General features: G+C 44.9%; 1 protein-coding gene across 4 annotated transcripts; it reads left to right on the top strand.

Annotated features, from left to right (window-relative positions):
- The first annotated feature begins 74 nt into the window (after positions 1-74).
- TMEM169 (transmembrane protein 169) lies at positions 75-18,807 on the top strand. 4 transcript variants are annotated; one of them, XM_082397689.1, is made up of 4 exons: positions 75-195; positions 6,825-6,984; positions 10,238-10,633; positions 13,157-18,807. In XM_082397689.1, the coding sequence occupies exons 3-4, from the start codon at positions 10,363-10,365 to the stop codon at positions 13,777-13,779; spliced, it is 894 nt and encodes a 297-aa protein (XP_082253815.1). In that variant the 5' UTR covers positions 75-195; positions 6,825-6,984; positions 10,238-10,362; the 3' UTR covers positions 13,780-18,807. The 4 variants fall into 4 exon arrangements, with proteins under 4 accessions (XP_082253815.1, XP_082253817.1, XP_082253814.1 ...); XM_082397690.1 differs by having other exon boundaries at positions 82-191; positions 3,187-6,984; XM_082397691.1 differs by lacking the exon at positions 6,825-6,984 and having other exon boundaries at positions 81-191.
- Positions 18,808-18,865: the final 58 nt, after the last annotated feature.

The raw sequence follows: 18,865 nt of genomic DNA, 5'->3' as shown, positions 1-18,865 counted from the left end.
CGCCCCACCCCGTCCCGCCCCGCCCCATCCCGTCCGCTCGCGCTGCCTCGCGTCGCCCCGCCCCTGTCCATCGTCCCGCCTCACCCCGCGCGGCCGCCTCAGGGGCTCTCTATTCTCCCAGCGCAGAACCGCTCCCCCAAGGCGGCGTCCTCACCGTCCAAACTGTCCGCCTGCCTATCTCCCCGGCATGTGTAGGTGAGACTCTTTGTTCCTTTTGTGTGTGTGTGTGTGTGTGTGTGTGTGTGTGTGTGTGTGTGTGTGTGTGTTATTTCGATGCTGTTGGGAAAGGGAAGAAGACAAAAAGCGGGATTGTGCTCTATTTTGAAAAATTCAATCCTCAGTGCCATAACTCTCACGGTTAATTAAAATTAAATCTCCAGTGCATCTGGGTAAAGAGAGGCTGCAGCTCGGGAGCCTCCCGTATTGCCTCCTTGCTGCGCCCGCCCGCGTTGCAAGTCCAGCGATGCTCTGGCTCCAGCTGCTGTGTGCAGCTGGCTGCGAGGGAAAGGGGCAACCTTAGCTGAGGGCGGAGAAATCCGGCTTCATCCTCCGGAAGGGATGCGAATGAGAGGGGGAGGGGGGAAATACAATTGTAGTTACCCAGAGAACCAAGGTAATAACTGATTTTTAGAAAAAACTCGAGCCCACCTCCACCTCATTTCCCTCTCCTCACCGAGGAATGAAGGGAAGAAGGAACCTTTACCAGATTTGAGATCTGATACATTTCAGCTGGGCTGCATAAATTGATGAGTCCGAAAGAGGACCTTTCCTCGAAGGGTGTATGCTTCCTGCAAGAACGCAGCTGTAGGTGTGTGTTTGAGATCCTACCCTCTAGTTCATTCCTTATGCAGGGGAGCGAGCCTCCTGAGGGTGGGGGAAATTTCTCATCCGTGTTTTGGTGCCCATTAACAGTGATTTATTATTCAAATTCTCCATCTTGCTTCCTGCTGTCAGCCCACCAGAGTGGAATTACACCTGGACTAGCCTGGGGAGACTTTGCCTGAGAACTTGACAAATCTAGGGAATGTGTCAGGTGCTGTGGTCTTAACAATCCAGGCAGGATCATGTTTCTAAGTCTGTTGTCAGAGTGTTGCAGGAAGGGGGACCCTTTCCAGAGCCCGAGAGTGGGCTCTTGTCTAACACTTGGAAAAGAATTGTTGGAGGAGACACATGTGCTGACAAAGCAAGAGATTTTATTGGGAAGGGGTTCCCCGGGCAGAGACCAGTAGGGTAAGGGAACCCAGGAGGACTGCTCCACCACGTGGCTCACAGTCTCAGGGTTTTACGGTGATGGGGTTAGTTTCCAGTTTGTCCCTAGCCAATCGTTCTGACTCAGGGTCCTTCCTGGTGGCTCCCGCATCACTCAGCCAAGATGGATTCCAGCGAGAAGGAATCTGGGAGGTTGGTAGGACATATGGAGTGATGTCTCCTCTCTCCTTTTGACCTTTCCTGAATTCTTCCAGTTGGTGACAGCTTGTTAGTTCCGCATTCCTTACCAGGACCTCCTGTTTAAGATAACTCATGCAAGTGGTTACTCTTGGGCCTGGCCAGGGTGGGTGGTTTCAGTCAGTGGTTCCCCTAACAAGAGTACTGTATTTTCCCCTGCAAGGTATTAAAATAATGTAAAAACAAACAAATGCCATCATTCTTTTGTTGGGTCCACCACCGAGTTAGAGTGAATTGGAAATGGATCTGGTTGAGAGTGGAATCAGACATCACTTCCTCCCTGTTTCTCCATCCCCCTGCCCTCCTCTGACCTCCTTTGAGAAACACCTACCCCTCTATCTTTGTTGCTGACAGATTCCAATCAACACTGCTTAAAGAAGGGAAGCTATCTCTTCCACTTCTCATTTGCTGGATAGTTTATCAAGGAATCACTTCTACTAACTCAGTTCTAAGAGGTTTCTTATTCCGAAAAATTCCAGGCTTTCTTTCTTGGGAGGAAGGAACACTTTAAATTTCTTTCAAAGGTACTTTTATTGAAGATCTAATTAAATGTGATGTGTGACCTGGTCTGGACGTGTGGATTCACGGAACTCTGCCAGGGCGGGTCAACATGGGCCTGGTTGTACTGCAGCTTCTGTGTGGTGGCTGAGTGGCCTCAGAGAGGGATTCTGCAGTCCTCCAGTGAAAAGGCGACTGGACTGGCTTCAAGCCAGTTTTGCTTGCTGAGTGACAAGGAGCCATTCCTCGGCCTCAAGGAAGTTGCACTATGAGCCGTCAGAAAGCTCTTTCTCACGGTCCAAAGAGAGCCTGTGATTAAGGGAGATGTGGAGTCTCTTCAAGAGATCTTTTGTTAAAAAGAAAAAGGCATGTCCTCTCTGCCCCTGCCTCTGACCTCAGTCAGGGTTTGAATGTCTGCTAACCCCAAAAGGCCTGGAGGCACAACAGTAGTTCCGCCTCTTGAAGGCTCTTTGTTTCCAGATTTGAGCTCTGACTCCTGGTTGAGCCCTCTCTTCTCAGGGCATCCGTGCCCTGCTGCAATGACTGTCCCTTTGGCCAAATCAAATGCTACCTGGCACTCTGCATCACTGCCCCCTTTGTCCTGGGGAAAAAGGCATCACCGTGGCTATGATCTTTCCACATTCCCGCTCTGTCATAGCCCATCAGCACTCCCTCCCTCCGTTCATCTTCTGAGCTGCTCTTGCTGCTCACCCATCTTCCCACCCCTCCCCCACCCCATCTGCCTAGTAACTTCATTTTCTCCCCTTCACGAAGCAGCTGCTGGCTCAGACTGACAGGGGCCTGTGGGATTCTCAACATTGAGACAGAATCTCGGTGCTGAAGGAATATCAGTGAGGCATATCTAGCCCCGCCTGCCTTGATGTAAAAGCAGTCCTGAGCCAATTTCTATAAGTAAGATTCTTAACCAGTTCACAATATTCGGCCAATATTTATTGAGCACTCAATTATTTATTAAGTCATGTGCCAGGTACTATTCTAGACATGGGGGTTACAATACAGTGAACAAGACGGTTAGGTGTCCCTGCCTTGGTAGAGTTTATGTTCTAGGATGTACACATGTTGGTAGTTGGGGGTGGAAGGGGTATGTGTGCCGTGAGAGGTAGGACAATAAGTAAACAAAAGATCAGACAATAAAGATCAGATCTAACAGCTCTTACACTAAAGCTGCTCAAGCTCCTTATAACCAACTACCTTCACTACTGGGAAATATTTCCTCTGTAGACAGTCAGATGCTCCCCAGATGATGACCCAGCCTCAGTGTGGGAGCCCTTCAGGACGAGGAGACAAGAGAAATGCTGCTCACAGGACCACAAAGGAAAAGGCTGCAGCCTGACTGTGCTCACAGCCAATCACAGCAGCTGGCTGGAAGCTGCGAGTTCTCAGTTGCTGTTCCATCGTCGTTCCAATCACCTGATACTGGTCTGAACCAAATTTCCTTTCATCTTTGCATTGGTGAGACTGTCCCTCCGAGAGCAGCCAATAGTAATTTTCAGTGGGAAAATGGCAAACGTTTTATTTCCTGGTTGGCCTAGTACCTCTAATGGTGGCAAACCAAGATGCTAATGGGGGAGTTTGGCCACCCCAGACAGGTGATATGTAGACCTCTGAGTGCCAGATGCACAAGTCAGAAAAGAACTGGAAGAACAGCAGGGCTGGAGCAAGGCACAGCTCAGTGTAGTAGTCGTAAATGAACTTGAAAATGATGATACTTTACCCACTTAGCCCCGGTTCAGTTTCCTTGGAAGAGGAAGATGTGTTAATATCAGTGAAGGTGCAAAAAGTCAATTCCTGATTGTACTTAGTTAAACCAGTGGAGCAGGGCACCCTAATTTGGAAGCATTATAAGCCAGAGACAGCAAAATGGCAGCCTATCTGTGATTTGTTTTGTTGTTTGTCCACATGGTAATTTATTTAAATTTGGACTAATTGCAGTAGTTAAAATCAGGAACTTTCTCATGAAATTTCAGGCAACCCATACCAAATGGACCTGAATTTCTCTATGAAAGCAGTTGGCTGAACAGTGGGCTTGGCGGGAAGAAGAGAGGAGAAGAGTAACTTGCTATTTCAGATGAGACCTGAGTGAGCGCTTATGTTTACCATAGCCCCCACCATTCCCTGTGTCCAGTTGCTAAGGCTTGGTGTCATTGCCATTTATTAGCTTTTTCCAGCCACACTTCATCCATATATGTTACTTGCTTCCCTGCAATTAATCTAAGAGCAGAGGCTTCAAAACTCCCTGGCTTCTCCACCCACCAAGCCCACAAGTTCTGCTGAGTATCTGGGTGGGTTTGGAGAAAGCCCTGGATCAGGTCTGCTTCAGTGACCACCTAGGAGCAGAGACTCATGAGCAGACTCCAGGAAATTCATGCGTGATGATGAGAGGTCCGTGAAGCAGCAGTGAGCCACCACTGTGGAGGTGGGAGTGGGAGTTAGTGACCAAGTGACAGGATGGGAGTAATGACCAGACTTCCTGCTGATGACTCAGCTCTACCAAGGCACTATACCTGGGTAGGTAAGTTCATTTTGTGGTGTTGTGAGTTTTTGGGTGTTTACTGACTGCTTAAGAGCTGTTGCTTTTCTTTTAATAAAACTCTAGAGGAGTACATAGGCAGCTAGTGTGATTGAAGCATTGGAGGTATACATGAGGGAGATGGTATAGCCTAGGATGGCAGGACAGGGAGGGGCCAGATCACACAAGTCCTTAGGCCACATGAAAAGTTTGGGTTTCATTTTATACCAATGGGAAGTGACTGGAGGATTTTAAGCAGAAAATGGCCTGATTTTATGTATGTTTTCAAAAGATCTTTCTAACTGCTAAGTGGAGAATTGATTGGAAGACAGCAAGAGTAGAAGCCAGAAGATAAGGAGCATTTTTAGAACCTTAGTAAGAGATGATGGCCTTTTAGACCAGAGTGGTAGCAATGAAGATGGGAAAAAGTGGTGGATGCATTTAAGAATTATCTGGAGAATTTTCTTCAAGGGTGGCTTAAAACCAGTTATTTTATGCCTAAGTTCCAGAGTCTGAGTATATACTTTAAAACCTATTTTTCCGCCCAGAATGACTGAGGAGTCAGAGCTAATGGTGGATTGAGGTTAACAGTCTGCAGTATCATACTCATTAATAAATTTTGGACTGGGGGTGGAGGTGGTGGATGGGCAAAGCCTACCTTCCAGGAAAAAGAGCAGAGTCCTGTGTCTTCTCTTAATTCTATTGACTAAAACCTTGGAAACTAGAGAAATTTTCTTCCTACCCTCTCTCTTATGATATGTAAAAGAAAGGAGAAATGTTCAAAACCTGCTTCTCAGCTCAAATGCTAACAGCATAATAAAGTGTACAAAAATGAGGAAAATAATTAAGCCTTCCTCTCTTAACACTCGTTCACATCATATTTACAAATAGGCATTTTCCCTTCCCCTTTGCCTTACTGGGTCAACAAGTATGTACTGAGTATCTGCTACATGTCCTGCCCTAGGGTCTTCCCATTAGAGGTAAAGAAGTATAAGACAGTTCCTGACTTCTAAAATTTTATAATCTTCAGTGGGGAGATGAATGAAAAATCATGAAGCCATTCATAATCAGTTCAAGACGATATGAAATGCTGCATAATTAAGCACTAAGAGAGTATGGTACAGATGACAAATACTACTGGAATACAGAGTAGGAAAAGGCAGAAGAAAGGGATTGGAAACTAACATCTATGAAGCATCAACTCGTACTAGGCATTGGACACTCGAACACTCATGGCATTCTCACCTCACTCCTGCAACAACAAGATTGGGGTCGGGGAGAGACATGTGTAGGCTGGGGTGGTCACAGAAGGGAACATGAGTGAGTGAGTCTCTTGAGCCAGGCTTGAAAGAGGTGGAAAAGAGTGAAAAAGGTGAAGGAACCGACATGAGTAAATGTGTCAACTAGTCATGTTATGGGGAGTGGGAAAAACTGCTGTGGAACCCTAGGATGGAGCATGAATATGGAGAGCCTCAAACACCAGGCAGACCCTTGAGATATATTTCAGTCAGAAGTGGCAAGATAGTGACGATTACTGGACAAAATAAAAATATCTTGTGTCATTAATCACCGTTTAAAATGGTAGAGGAAGAACTCTGAAATGGAAGGCAGAGGAACGTACGTGGGGGAAGTAGTGTAGAGGCTGTATTCTACCATATGGTGGTAGTAGAAATTGAAATGAACACATTACCAAAGAGATTCCATAGGAATGAGTGGCAGGACTTAGAACCTGATTAGTAATAGGGACATAGGAATATATCCTTAATGTAGGAGATGGATTCATCAAAGACAGCTCTAGAGGTTTAAGTATAAAATCTGGGGTAAATGTTGGCAGGCAGCAAGGCATGGTAAATAAAACATGGGCTCTGAAATTAGCAAACCTGCATGTGAGTCACAGCACCATTACTATGTAACCTTGAGCAAATTACTCCTCTGCATGGGGATAATAATAGTACCTCCCTCCTTGGTTTGCTGTGAGGATTACACAATAATGATTATTGAAAAGCACTTAGAACAGCACCTGGCACACAGTCAACATCCAGTAGTTTTAGTTATTACTATTATTAAGTCCAGATGTCCTCATTGCAAAATAGTGCTTGTTCCGTAAGATTGGAGTTGTGCAAGTTAGGCTTAAATCCAGTACTCTCACTTCTTTGTTTAACATGGATGAGCTTCATAATGTCAAGTGAGGACACTAGAAGCTACTTCATCACAGAAAGCTCCTGTCCTCTGGATCTTCCCACTTTTAGAACATCATGTGCTCTTAGAGACGTCACCAAATGAATTTCATAGTCCAACAAGCTCCATGCGTAAGATTGTGAAGGTAATGGTACTTATTTTGTTCAAACAGGCAAAGTCAGGCTCTGAGGATTTAGTGAAACCTTAATTCCACCTGTGGGCGTTTTCAGTTCTGTCACTGAGCACCTCATTTGTTTCAGTCACTGGGCTATGTGCCCAAGATACAAAGGTGATAAGACCCAGTACCCACCTGCCAGCCAGTGGGGAAACAGGTAAGAAAATTAACAATTAGAGGACAAAGGAGAAGTATTTAGGTGATACTTGGACAATGGAGGAGAGCTACCTGCTGAGAAGGTTGCTCAGACTTTGGGGAGTTTGGGCATTTAAAGAAATGTGATAGAGTCATTCTTGGTACCTGGTAATACAGAAGATGCATCATATTAAGACATGGGATTTGCTTCAAATTGAGTGGCATTTAGCGCCTAGTTAGGTTTTTGTCTGTTTCATAATCCTCCCTATTCCCCACCCTTCCCTGACTGGGCCAGTCCACTAAATATGGGGACCATTTAATACAAATAAGAGGAGAAGTTTTATTGTTTGGGATAAAGGGACACCAAAGAGTGTGCATGTGACTTTGAAAGAAAGGAAGTACTCAGAGAGCTGAAACAAAATGAAGATTTGAGAATTGGGAACAAAAGTAACAAAAAGCTGGCACCCTGGAGTTACTGAGAGCAAACAGTCTCCGGGCGCCTGGGGCAACAGAACTGTGAGTAGAGTCTACTCACATTCTACTACAATTCTCAATTATAAATACAGTTATTTGGAAATTAGGACATTTGTTTGGTAAATAATTCAGAAACGTTTCATATCAATAGAAGCTGCCACTGTTGTCATTAAAGAAAGGTATTTAACAGTATAATTGACAATAATATTATATAACAATGGCTCCACTTGCCTCCTGCACTAAGTTTAAAACTGGGTTTGTTAAAAGCACATGAGGGACTTCCCTGGTGGCGCAGTGGTTAAGAATCTGCCTGCCAATGCAGGGGACATGGGTTCGATCCCTGGTCTGGGAAGATCCCACATGCCGCGGAGCAACTAAGCCCGTGCGCCACAACTACTGAGCCTGCACGCCTAGAGCCTGTGCTCCGCAACAAAAGAAACCACTGCGATGAGAAGCCCACGCTCTGCAGTGAAGAGTAGCCCCTGCTCTCCACAACTAGAGAAAGCCCGTGGGTGTCAACGAAGACCCAACACAGCCATAAATAAATAAATTTATTTTTTTTTTAAAAAAGGCCCATGTTAGTATTCTGGCTAATAAATAAAGAAGAAATGAGAGAAATAGAATGTCATCATTTTTGTAACACCTAATGAACGAATGGGTCTGGCCGATAGTCGTCAATGGCTACTAATTTCACGGAGTCAAGCAGATATTAGCTACCTTCTGATGGAAATACAAAACACCATCTATAACATCTTGCCAAAACAACCAACCAACCAAAAAAGTTCTAACCCAAATCTGAGTAAGCCTCTTTATTTAGCTACCAATCTGTAGGAAATATATGGTTCAGAGGAACACACTATGCGGGTTGCAATCCTCAAGATCTAGGCTATGAGCATCTGCAAGGTAAATGACCTTTCTTTAACAAATAAATAGAAAGGAAAAGGAAAAAAAATTGGTTGGGGAACATATGGACTTGTTCCGTCCAATATAGTAGCCAGTAGCCACATGTGGCTATTTAAATTTAAATTGGTTAGAGTTCAATGAAATTTAAGACGCATTTCCTGGGGAATTCCCTGGTGGTCCAGTGGTTAGGACTCCACACTTTCACTGCCGAGGACCCAGGTTCAATCCCTGGTCGGGTAACTGAGATCCCACAAGCTGAGTAGTGTGTCCAAAAAATTAATAATAATAAAAATAAAATTCATTTCCTCAGTTGCACTAGATTCATTTCAGGTACAATGGCAGAAAGTTCTATTGGACAGCACTGCTATAGACAGAGGTGTACGATCTGTTTCCATTGCATAGACCTTAATTGAGCCCTAATTCAAGAAAATAGACTTTAAAATGTTAAACAGGGAAATTTGAACTGACCAGATATTTGATGATATTAAAGAATCGTTTAAAAAATTAGGTGCGATAATGGTATGGTGATAATCTTTTTTTAAAAAGAGAGTTCTTATATGTAAGAGGTACATGTTGAAACAGTTACAGATGAAATGAAATGATATCTGACATTTGCTTTTAAATAATATGAGGAGATAAAACAAAATTGGCTACTAATATTTTGATTATTGTTGAAATTGGGTGAGAGGTACAATAAGGATTCATTCGAATTATTCTCTTTGCTTTTATAAAGGTTTGCCACTTTCCCTAATAAAAATGTTCTCATTTTACATGTTTGAAACGTTCCATAATATAATAACATTTTTTTTTATTTAAAGAAGCATACAACCTGTTTTTTTTTGGTTTTTTTTGTTTTCTTTTTTTGGCTGTGTTGGATCTTCGTTGCTATGCGTGGGCTTTCGCTAGTCGCGGCGAGTGGGGGCTACTCTTTGCTGCGGTACGTGGGCTTCTCATTGCGGTGGCTTCTCATGTTGTGGAGCACAGGCTCTAGGTGTGCAGGCTTCAGTAGTTGTGGCACACGGGCTTAGTTGCTCCGTGGCATGTGGGATCTTCCCAGACCAGGAATCAAACCCACGTCCCCTGCACTGGCAGGCAGATTCTTAACCACTGCACCACCAGGGAAGTCCCGCAGCCACCTGTTTAAATGTGACTGGCTGGGTATTTGCTAACTGGCACCTCTTTAGCAATAGCACTCAAAACATTCCGTTCCTCTTAATGGCTCCATGTACCAAGAACATAGGCCGATCAGTTTCTTCCTTAAAAGATGTTGTATAGACTCTCTTCTCTCCCACCTCTTTTTACCTGGAGAACAAAAGAGGAGAAAAGTGTTGAGTGAAAAGTGTGCATTCTTTCCACTGGTCTCCCAGAAGGTGATAGTACAGATCCCAGCCATTCTGGGATCTTGGGCCAACAAGAAGCCAGGAGACAAGTGTCTTTATAGACTATCAGAGAACGCATGGTTAGTGAAGTTGTGCCATCGTTGGATGGCTTGTTCAAAGTTGCATTCAACCATTTGAGTATAGTTGTAATGGCTGACCCAATAGCCAGAAGCCTGGAGTGCTGGTCCCAGCCATAGCAATCTCCATCTATGGTGGGAGGAAGAATGGTCCTTAATCTGTCTGTAAGGCTTCCTCACCCAACTTCCTTATACTTGGCATCCCCCAGCTAGATTGATGAGTTTTGCATAATATATGCAACACAAAATATGACAACACAAATAAAATTTTATTAACACGATTCATTCTTGTAAAAGTATTTCCATAGCACTCCCAAAATAAAGTTTTATGAGAAATAAAGGGAGGCAAAGGCTTCTGCCAAGTTGAGGACCACTTCCTAAACCCCTCTCCATCTCACCCTATTCATTCCGTGTTGATGATTTTGCTTTCCTATCTTTCAAGTGCAACTCATCATTGGAACGTCTTTGCATAGCCCCATCCTGGAAGAAGCTCTGTGATGTGTGGATCGTGAGTTTGCTCAAGCAAATTGGACTCTTTACAAGGAATAGCTAGATTTGAGGACTAGGATGGAAGAGCCAGCACCAGTGGAAGGCCAGGGCCAGCTCCCAAGCCCCCACCAGGGCTCTCTGAGGAAAGCCATGGCAGCTGCCCTGGCCCTTGATGGGGAATCCACACTGGGTCGCAGGAAAAAGAAGAAGAAAGAGTCCCGCCCAGAATCTATTATCATCTACCGGTCAGAGAGTGAGAAACTGGATGAGAAGCCTGGGGAATTAGAAAGTGGAGATCAGCCTAAAGAGGAGGAGGGAGATGATTTCCTAGACTATCCTGCGGATGATGGTAAGTCTCTCTGGGGCTACCTACTTAAAGCCACAGGAAGGAAACCAAATGAGGATCCTCCAGAAGACAGACAGGCATTTGCTCACTGATGTACTTCTTTTTGATACATTTCTTCTCACAGTGTTGAAGTCTTCATTCAACAAATCGATAGTATTTGTTGAGCATTTATTACGTTCTCTTCTAGGTGATATGGAAGAGATCTCTGCCCTTTTGGAACTCCTTGTGTAATGGAAGAGACCGATTTATACACAAAAAATAGTAATACGAGACAACCATGCTAACTATTTAATACATGTAAGATAAATAAACTAATAGTTGACTTTCATAATAATCAGGAAAATGTGAATTATAACAACAATGAGTTATAGTAATCCTTCACATGTAGGATGGCCAAAAATTGGGTAAAACATGATAACATCAATGTGAGGAAATGGATATATTCTCATATACCTCATGTGGAAGAGGAATCCACTTCAGGGAAATTTGTCAATATCTATTAAATTTAAAATTCAAAATATGCATAGCCTACATCCAAGAAATTCTCAATATCTACCCCATGCCCATGTGCGTAAGGAAGCATGTATAAGAATGTTTGTTGCTGTTAAGGAAACTGTGGAGTGTCCATATTAAGTGTCACTACACAGCAATAGATGGATGAGGTAGATCTCTGTGTCGATGGTCATCCCTAAGACATATGCCCACGGTGAACGAGACGAGCAATGCCCCTGCCCTCATGCAGTTTACCTTCCAGTCAGGGGAAGACAGACAGCAAACAAGTCAGCAGATAAGAGACAATTGCAGGTAGTGGTGCAGGTTCCAAAGACAGTAAACCTCAGTGACGGGAAGATGAGCAAGTGAGGGAGGCGGGTGGCGGGAAAGATTGCATGGTTGGGGATGCTTCTCGGAGGAAGAGACGTTTGCTCTTGAGGCAGCCCCATTCTGTCCGTCTACCAGCCGGGGGCTAGGAGTCCACAGGGCCTGGGGGACATGCCAACTGAAAGCCTATACCCTCCTCCCATCCTCCACTTGTAGACTACACTTCACATACGAAGGACTGTGGACTTTGCTGTTTCACTACCTGCAGTCTCACCATTGGGATGGCCAAAGAGTGGCTGTTTGGTGGGGGTGGTGGTGATGGTAGTGATAGTAGTGGTGGTGGTGGTGGTGATGATGGTGATGCTGGTAGTGGTGACGATAGTGATGCTGGTGGTGGTGATGCTGGTGGTGGTGGTGGTGATGATGGTGATGCTGGTGGTGGTCATGGTGGTGATGCTGGTGGTGGTCATGGTGGTCATGGTGGTGGTGGTGGTGTTGATGGTGATGCTGGTGGTGGTGATGGTGGTGATGCTGGTGGTGGTGGTGGTGGTGATGCTGTTGATGCTGGTGATGGTGGTGGTGGTGGTGATGATGGTGATGCTGGTGGTGGTGATGCTGGTGATGCTGGTGGTGGTGATGCTGGTGATGCTGGTGGTGGTCATGGTGGTGATGCTGGTGGTGGTGATGCTGGTGATGCTGGTGGTGGTCATGGTGGTAATGCTGGTGATGCTGGTGGTGGTGGTGGTGGTGATGGTGATGCTGTTGATGCTGGTGGTGGTGGTGGTGGTGGTGATGGTAATGCTGTTGATGCTGGTGGTGGTGGTGGTGGTGGTGATGATGGTGATGCTGGTGGTGGTGATGGTGGTGATGTTGTTGGTGGTGATGGTGATGCTGGTGGTGGTGGTGGTGGTGATGGTGGTGATGCTGGTGGTGGTGGTAATGCTGCTGATGGTGGTGATGCTGGTGGTGGTGATGCTGGTGGTGGTGGTGATGCTGCTGATGGTGGTGATGCTGGTGGTGGTGGTGGTGATGCCGGTGGTGGTGGTGATGCTGCTGATGGTGGTGATGCTGGTGGTGGTGGTGGTGATGCTGGTGGTGGTGGTGGTGGTGGTGATGGTGTATTTTTGTTGGGGAATGTGTGTATGTTGTGCGTGTGTATGTGTGGTGCCTGTGTGTGTACAGAATTTGGATATGAAGGCTGGGATGTCCACCAGCATATGAGGAGGACCCTCTCAGAGAAGCATGGGGTTAGGAATGAGGAGAGAAGAGGGGTGGGCTGCTCATCAGTATAACACACACACAGCACCGCCTTTACACACAGTAGCTGATACTCAGAAACAGTATTTTCACAGCACTTGTAAGCTAGAAATAAGGTCACTATGAAGTGGCATCTGTGGTAGAGTTCCTCACTCCCCTGGATATCACAGACATGATAGAGGCCCAGAAAAGTGGAGAGAGAATATAGGAAACAAGTTTAACCTGCTTCAGGGCCTTGATGTGAGAGTTTACCGTGGGAGCACTAATCCCTCCCCGAGGGAGACCCATTCAGTCCATCGTGGAATCACTGACTTCGTACCATGTCAGGGTGTACCGTGTCAGGGGCTATAATAATGGACATTCTTGTACTCAGCTCCAGTCTCAGGGGATGACGCTCTGTTGAAATGTCTACTCTTCTGATCTTGACTTTCCCCTCTTTATGCCCTGCAGGTATGTGGAACATGCCTGTGGACAGCCGCTATGTCACATTAACTGGGACCATCACCCGAGGGAAGAAAAAGGGGCAGATGGTGGACATCCATGTCACGTTGACAGAGAAGGAGCTGCAGGAACTCACCAAGCCTAAAGTGTCTTCAAGGGAAATGGCACCTGAAGGCAGAAAGGCCTGCCAGCTGGGAGCAGACCGTGGGCCCCACGTGGTCCTCTGGACGCTGGTCTGCCTGCCTGTGGTTTTCATCCTCTCCTTCGTGGTCTCTTTCTACTATGGCACCATCACCTGGTACAATATCTTTCTTGTGTACAACGAGGAGAGGACCTTCTGGCACAAGATCTCATGTTGCCCCTGCCTCATTCTCTTCTATCCAGTGCTCATCATGGCCATGGCCTCTTCCCTGGGCCTCTATGCTGCCGTGGTCCAGCTCTCATGGTCCTGGGGAGCATGGTGGCAAGCTGCCCGGGACATGGAGAAAGGCTTCTGTGGCTGGCTGTGCAGCAAACTGGGTCTGGAAGACTGTTCCCCCTACAGCATTGTGGAGCTGCTTGAATCTGACAATATCTCAGGCACTCTGTCCAACAAGGATGCCACCCAGGAGGTAGAAACATCCACCGTCTAAACTCCCAACAACTTACTTCATTCTCTGGTCTCAGTAGCCTGTATATCATCTTCCAATTTCAGAATATTCCTTCCTTAAATTATTCCTCCCCCCCTCTTCCCCCATACACAGTTCTTCTGGAAAATTTTAGCCCACACTGATCTGTCCTACCATCTTGTTGGTTTCCAGGAGAGCAGGAAACAGAAAAACAATTTGTGCCCAAATAGTCCATCCAATGGATAAACTCTTCTTCATTCCTTGCCCTAAGATGACCATTTATCTGAGACAAGGGAGCTCAGGTGTTTGTCAGTTCAGGAGCTTGGAGGTGTTCCTGGTGCCTGGAACCCAGGGGAGATGTGACTAAATGTGACAGAATAAGGAAGCTCAGGGGAGACCAAGTCCACCAATAAGATAATAGATAGGGATGGAGTGAAATATTTAAGAAGCAGGCTGCAACAGTGTAGCAGAATGTAAAGATATGTGTGTATCACTTAGATTTTGATTTACATATTAAATATAATTAAAATCCAAATAGCAGTAGTTTAAACAAGATAGAAGTCTGTTTCTTTCCTGTATAGAAGAAGTCTGGAGGCAGACCATCAGGGAAACTGATGAAGTCATCAGAATCCCAGGCTTTTTTTATTCCCCAACCCTCATTGCCTTTATCCTCAGCACCCAGTGCTGACTACATCTCCAGCCATCACATCCCTGTTTCGGATAGAACAGAGGAAAGGGCAACGAAGAGCACGTACACCCTCCTAGGCTAAGGCGGCTTCTCAGGAGGCCCCCTCAACACTTCTTGTATCTCATTGGCCAGACCGTAGTCACATGACCTCACAAGCAAGAAAGGCTGGGAAATGTAGTCTTTTGGCCGGGCAGCTATATTCTAAATGTTTGGGTTCTGCTAATTTAAGAGACAAGGAAATAGTGGCTATTTTGGTAGGCAAGTAAGAATCTCTGGCTCACAGTAATTATTTAAATACATTCAGATCCAAAACTACGAATACAGTTTTATTTATGTATGTATGTATTTATTTATTTAAGCCTAAATATTGCGCAGAGAATTTATACATAGATACTAGCTACATATACTATGCATAAACCACACGTAGATATTAGCAACTCATGTACGTTGCAATTAAATATCTATAATGCCATGTGGTTTCAGGTTTTTTAGAAAGGAAGAGTGAATAGTTGAGTACAATTATATCACAGTAGCATAGCTTTCTTCCTGGTAGTGCAGGTGGGCCTGGGTGGTGATGTTTAGTTTAATGTAGAGATGAAAGACTGCGAAGGGAGTCTGTCAGACTTTCCCCCAGCAGGGTCAGCAGCCCTAAGCACAAGAAGACAGTTAGCTTTGTGTGGTTTGTCAAAACTCACTCAGAGCCTCACTCACTCAGAACTTTCTTCTCACAGCAAACACAGTCTTTGCTGTGCTGAAAAGCTTGCGTCTTCGTGGACACTGAGGGTGTAAACCAGATGGATCCAGATTAATAGATTCTGAACTTAAAAAAAATATTCCTGAGAGTCTCTTTCTAATTTCAAAAAAATCAAATCCTAAGAGGTCAAGCAGATTTTGGAGGTTTGGGTCCTTATAAGAATAGCTGGTGCCCTATTCATTGTTCATGTCTCAGGAAGAAGCTGTTGAAAGAACTGCTGTGAATCAAACCAGATGGGTCAGGCAATGCTGTCCCACAGAAGGCCAGGACATTTGCCTGATGCATGGTGCTGAACTCCACCTTCAGAGGAAATCCCTCCTTTTTAAAAATAACTATTATTAGCTTGAAAAAAAAAAAAAAACTCTGTCCAACACGTTTGAAGATAATGTTGGTGCTCTCTGGTGCTTTTGCAGAGATATAAACAATTGAAATGAAGACAAAGAAAATAAAAATAAAATCAGATTAACGTTTGCTCACTTTGTCTTTGAGTTTCTCCAAAATTGCTTTGAACGCTACAGTTTTCATAAAAGGGTGAGCGTGGTGACTATTTTATATATGTATAATGATCTTAATATGGGTCCTTATGTCTTGATTCTTCCCATGGACCACCAATTTATGAGGATTCTGTTTAGCTGGATTTTTTCCACAGATCACAGATTTACCTAAGCCTACATTAGGAAGTTGCAGCCACATTTGTCACATTTTTTTCAGGGGCTAAGGAAACAAATGGCCAAGGCCAAAAACAGTCATGATTAGGGCAAGGGTAAGATGTCTCTGGCAGAATGAAGGAGGGTGGGGTCAGGGTGAGGAGCATGGGATACCTAGGTGAAGTTGATGTATCCCTCACCCTAATTGGGCTCGCCACCTAGTGGAAGAAATAGGCTTATAAAATAAAATCATTTCAAAAGGGCTCAGAGAGGTATGTAAAAGCCTAGACCTGAGGAAGGAAAACTTAACCAAACAGACCTAAAGCAATCTCATCTTTTATTTTGTATAATGTTCATGAATTCATCACTTACGTAGTTCACTCTCAGAGCAATATCAAACTCAAACACACTTCAGCAACTTAAATTGTAATTTCAAAATAAAATTCTTTACATGCCTTTCTTAACTACTCTTAAGGGATGCATAGTCTACACTACAGCAAGAGTTAAAAATATCCCTATTGTTTCAGTTATCTCTTGTTACATAACACGTAAAACTTACTGGATTAAAATAACAGTCATTTGACTTATTTGCTGGTAATTCTGCGATTTGGGCAGAGCTTGATGGAGATGACTGGTCTCTACTCAATGTCTCTCTAATGCTGGGACAGCTCCCTTGGGGATGCAGCACCTACTCCCAAGATGGCCTCACTTGCATTTCTGCCAAAGTGGTGCTGGCTGTCATCTAGGTGGGCCCCTGGGGCATTGGTGCTCAGTGCTGGTTATCAGTTTGCTAAGGCTGCCATAACAAATACCATAGACTGGGTGGCTTAAACAACAGAAATTAATTTTCTTATATTTCTGGAGGCTGCAGGTTTGAGATCAGGGTGCCAGCACGGTTGAGTTGAGCCTGAGGAGAGCTCTCCCCTTGGTTTTCAGATGGCTGCCTTCTGCATATTCATATGACCTCTTCTTTGTGCAAATGGCTGGTGGGGTTGCTGAGGGGGGGAGTCAGTGCAAGCACAGAAACTCTCTTCATAATGGCACTAATCCCAAACTCTCTTTATAATGGCACTAATCCCTTCATAAAGGCCCCACTCTCACGACCTCTACTAACTCTAATTACCTCCCAGAGGCCCCATTTCCACATACCATCACATTGGGGGTTAGGGCTTTAACATATGAATTTGGAGAGAACACAAACACATAACCCCTAATAGTGCTCCTCCGTGTGGCTTCCCACGTGGCTGGGTTGGGCTTTCATAGCATGTAGTCTTATGGTAGTCAGTCTTTATATATGGCATCTGGCTCCCACTAGAGTGCAAAGACCAAATCTTCCAGGTACTCGGAAAGCTTTGGTCCAAAACTGGCCCAGTGTCACTTCCACCACATTTTACCGCATTTTAAGCAGGTCCCAAAGCCGGCCCAGATTCAAGGGAAAGGGACTATATAAGGATGTGGGTGCTGGGAGGCATGGCTATTGGGGGCCATCAAAATAATGATGTCACTTTCCTTTTCTTATTTCATCCATTTCCCTCATATGCCACAGTGGTTCCCATGCACTTCTCTTTCTGTCCAAAATGCCCCTTCTCCTCTACTAGCCATAGCCCATCACCCCTTATCTTTACCCTTTCCACCTAATTCTGTATCACACAAATCTAAACCGATCCTGAACTGACAGGTTGAAATGGAACCAACAAAGTCAGAATCCTTTCGTTGTGGAGGAAGAAGGGAGTCGCCATTTACACTGTCACATTGGGAATGTTTGTCCCTCACCCTTGATTAATGGAGGCCCTTTGCCAGGAGAAGCAGTGCTTGAAGTCCATATCCATTCTCAACACCATGGCTACCTAGCTGTCTGGAAGTGTATGATCCTAAAGACTTCTATAAGGACAGTGGAGAGATGCAAACAAGCACAGGCACTAGAATTTAAAAAATTTTTCCCAGGAAACAAATCTGTACTGGAGTGTGTGTAGTGTGAGAAAGAGAGAGGGGAGGGGACAGAGAAAGTACAAGAGGAAGAGAAAAAAAGAGAAGGAAATAGAGACTAAACACAAGATAAAATCATGGGCATAAAGCATAGAAATTGCCTTCACCATGGTGAGTCTCCAGTAATTCTATTTACCTGTCATATGAAAAATACTTTAAAAATAAAGCCTTAAAAGAACTCCTTGAATCGAAAGCTAGATGAACCCTCTGGGCTCTGAAAGCACCGTCTGAAAGTGTCTGACTCTCCTGGCTTCAGTGTGTTTATAACTTAGGCTCCCTCAAGACCCCTCCCTCCTCATGGCCTCTCCACATCTTTCCAGCTGCAGGCCTGCTTTTCCCAGGTCTGATTTTCAAGAGGAACAGAAACTGATTGGACTTAATGTTCTAGGCTGGCAGACACTTTTCAGGTTGTCAGACCCTTCGTCCAGTCAGCTCTCAGCTTGTGGGTCATTTGGTACAGAAAATACCGTTTTCTGTGTAAGGTTCAACTTGGACCTGCCTCCCTCAAAGAGGCAAGGGCTGCAGGCTGGACAGTTTCCTTTGAAAGGGGGTGGAGCGATTGTCAGGCACCGAAATTGATAGCTGCCATTTCTAGAAAATCTCCCTAGATTCGTCTTCTGGAATTAAACCTCCCTTCTTCCTTTCCAAGCTAGCGACGCTTCTAAGTATTGGGAGATCATTAGCAGATGGTGTTTCATGCCTCCAGGCCTTTTTACATCCCATCTGCTTTCCAAGGAAGAATGCTCTTTCCACTTTTGATTGCCTGGAAAACCACTTTTCCTTCAGGAGTTGGTTCTAAGGTCATCGCATCTGTCGTCTTCATCTTTATTCTTAGAAGAAGAAACAGAATTTTAGGGAAGTTAAGTGACTTTCTGGATTCATGCTCATATTCAGGGAAATCTAACTCCAGATCTCTGACATCAAACGCTGTAGGCATTATTCTCAGTGTGAGAAAAGGGGAGTGAATCTTTCGGAGGAGCGATTCCTAATTCTAGCGACTTGGGAAGCCCGAAGACCACACAGCTCCTCAACGAG

The sequence above is a fragment of the Balaenoptera borealis genome, assembly GCF_965194805.1.
Source record: "Balaenoptera borealis genome assembly, chromosome: 6".
NCBI lineage: Eukaryota > Metazoa > Chordata > Mammalia > Artiodactyla > Balaenopteridae > Balaenoptera > Balaenoptera borealis.
This window is presented reverse-complemented; position numbering and strand designations above follow the sequence as displayed.

Bases quoted from the DNA above. Each gene is read 5' to 3' on its own strand.
- TMEM169 (XM_082397689.1), top strand. From the start codon at position 10,363: ATGGAAGAGCCAGCACCAGTGGAAGGCCAGGGCCAGCTCCCAAGCCCC. The intron at 10,634-13,156 runs GTAAGTCTCTCT...TATGCCCTGCAG, and splicing joins AGACTATCCTGCGGATGATG to GTATGTGGAACATGCCTGTG.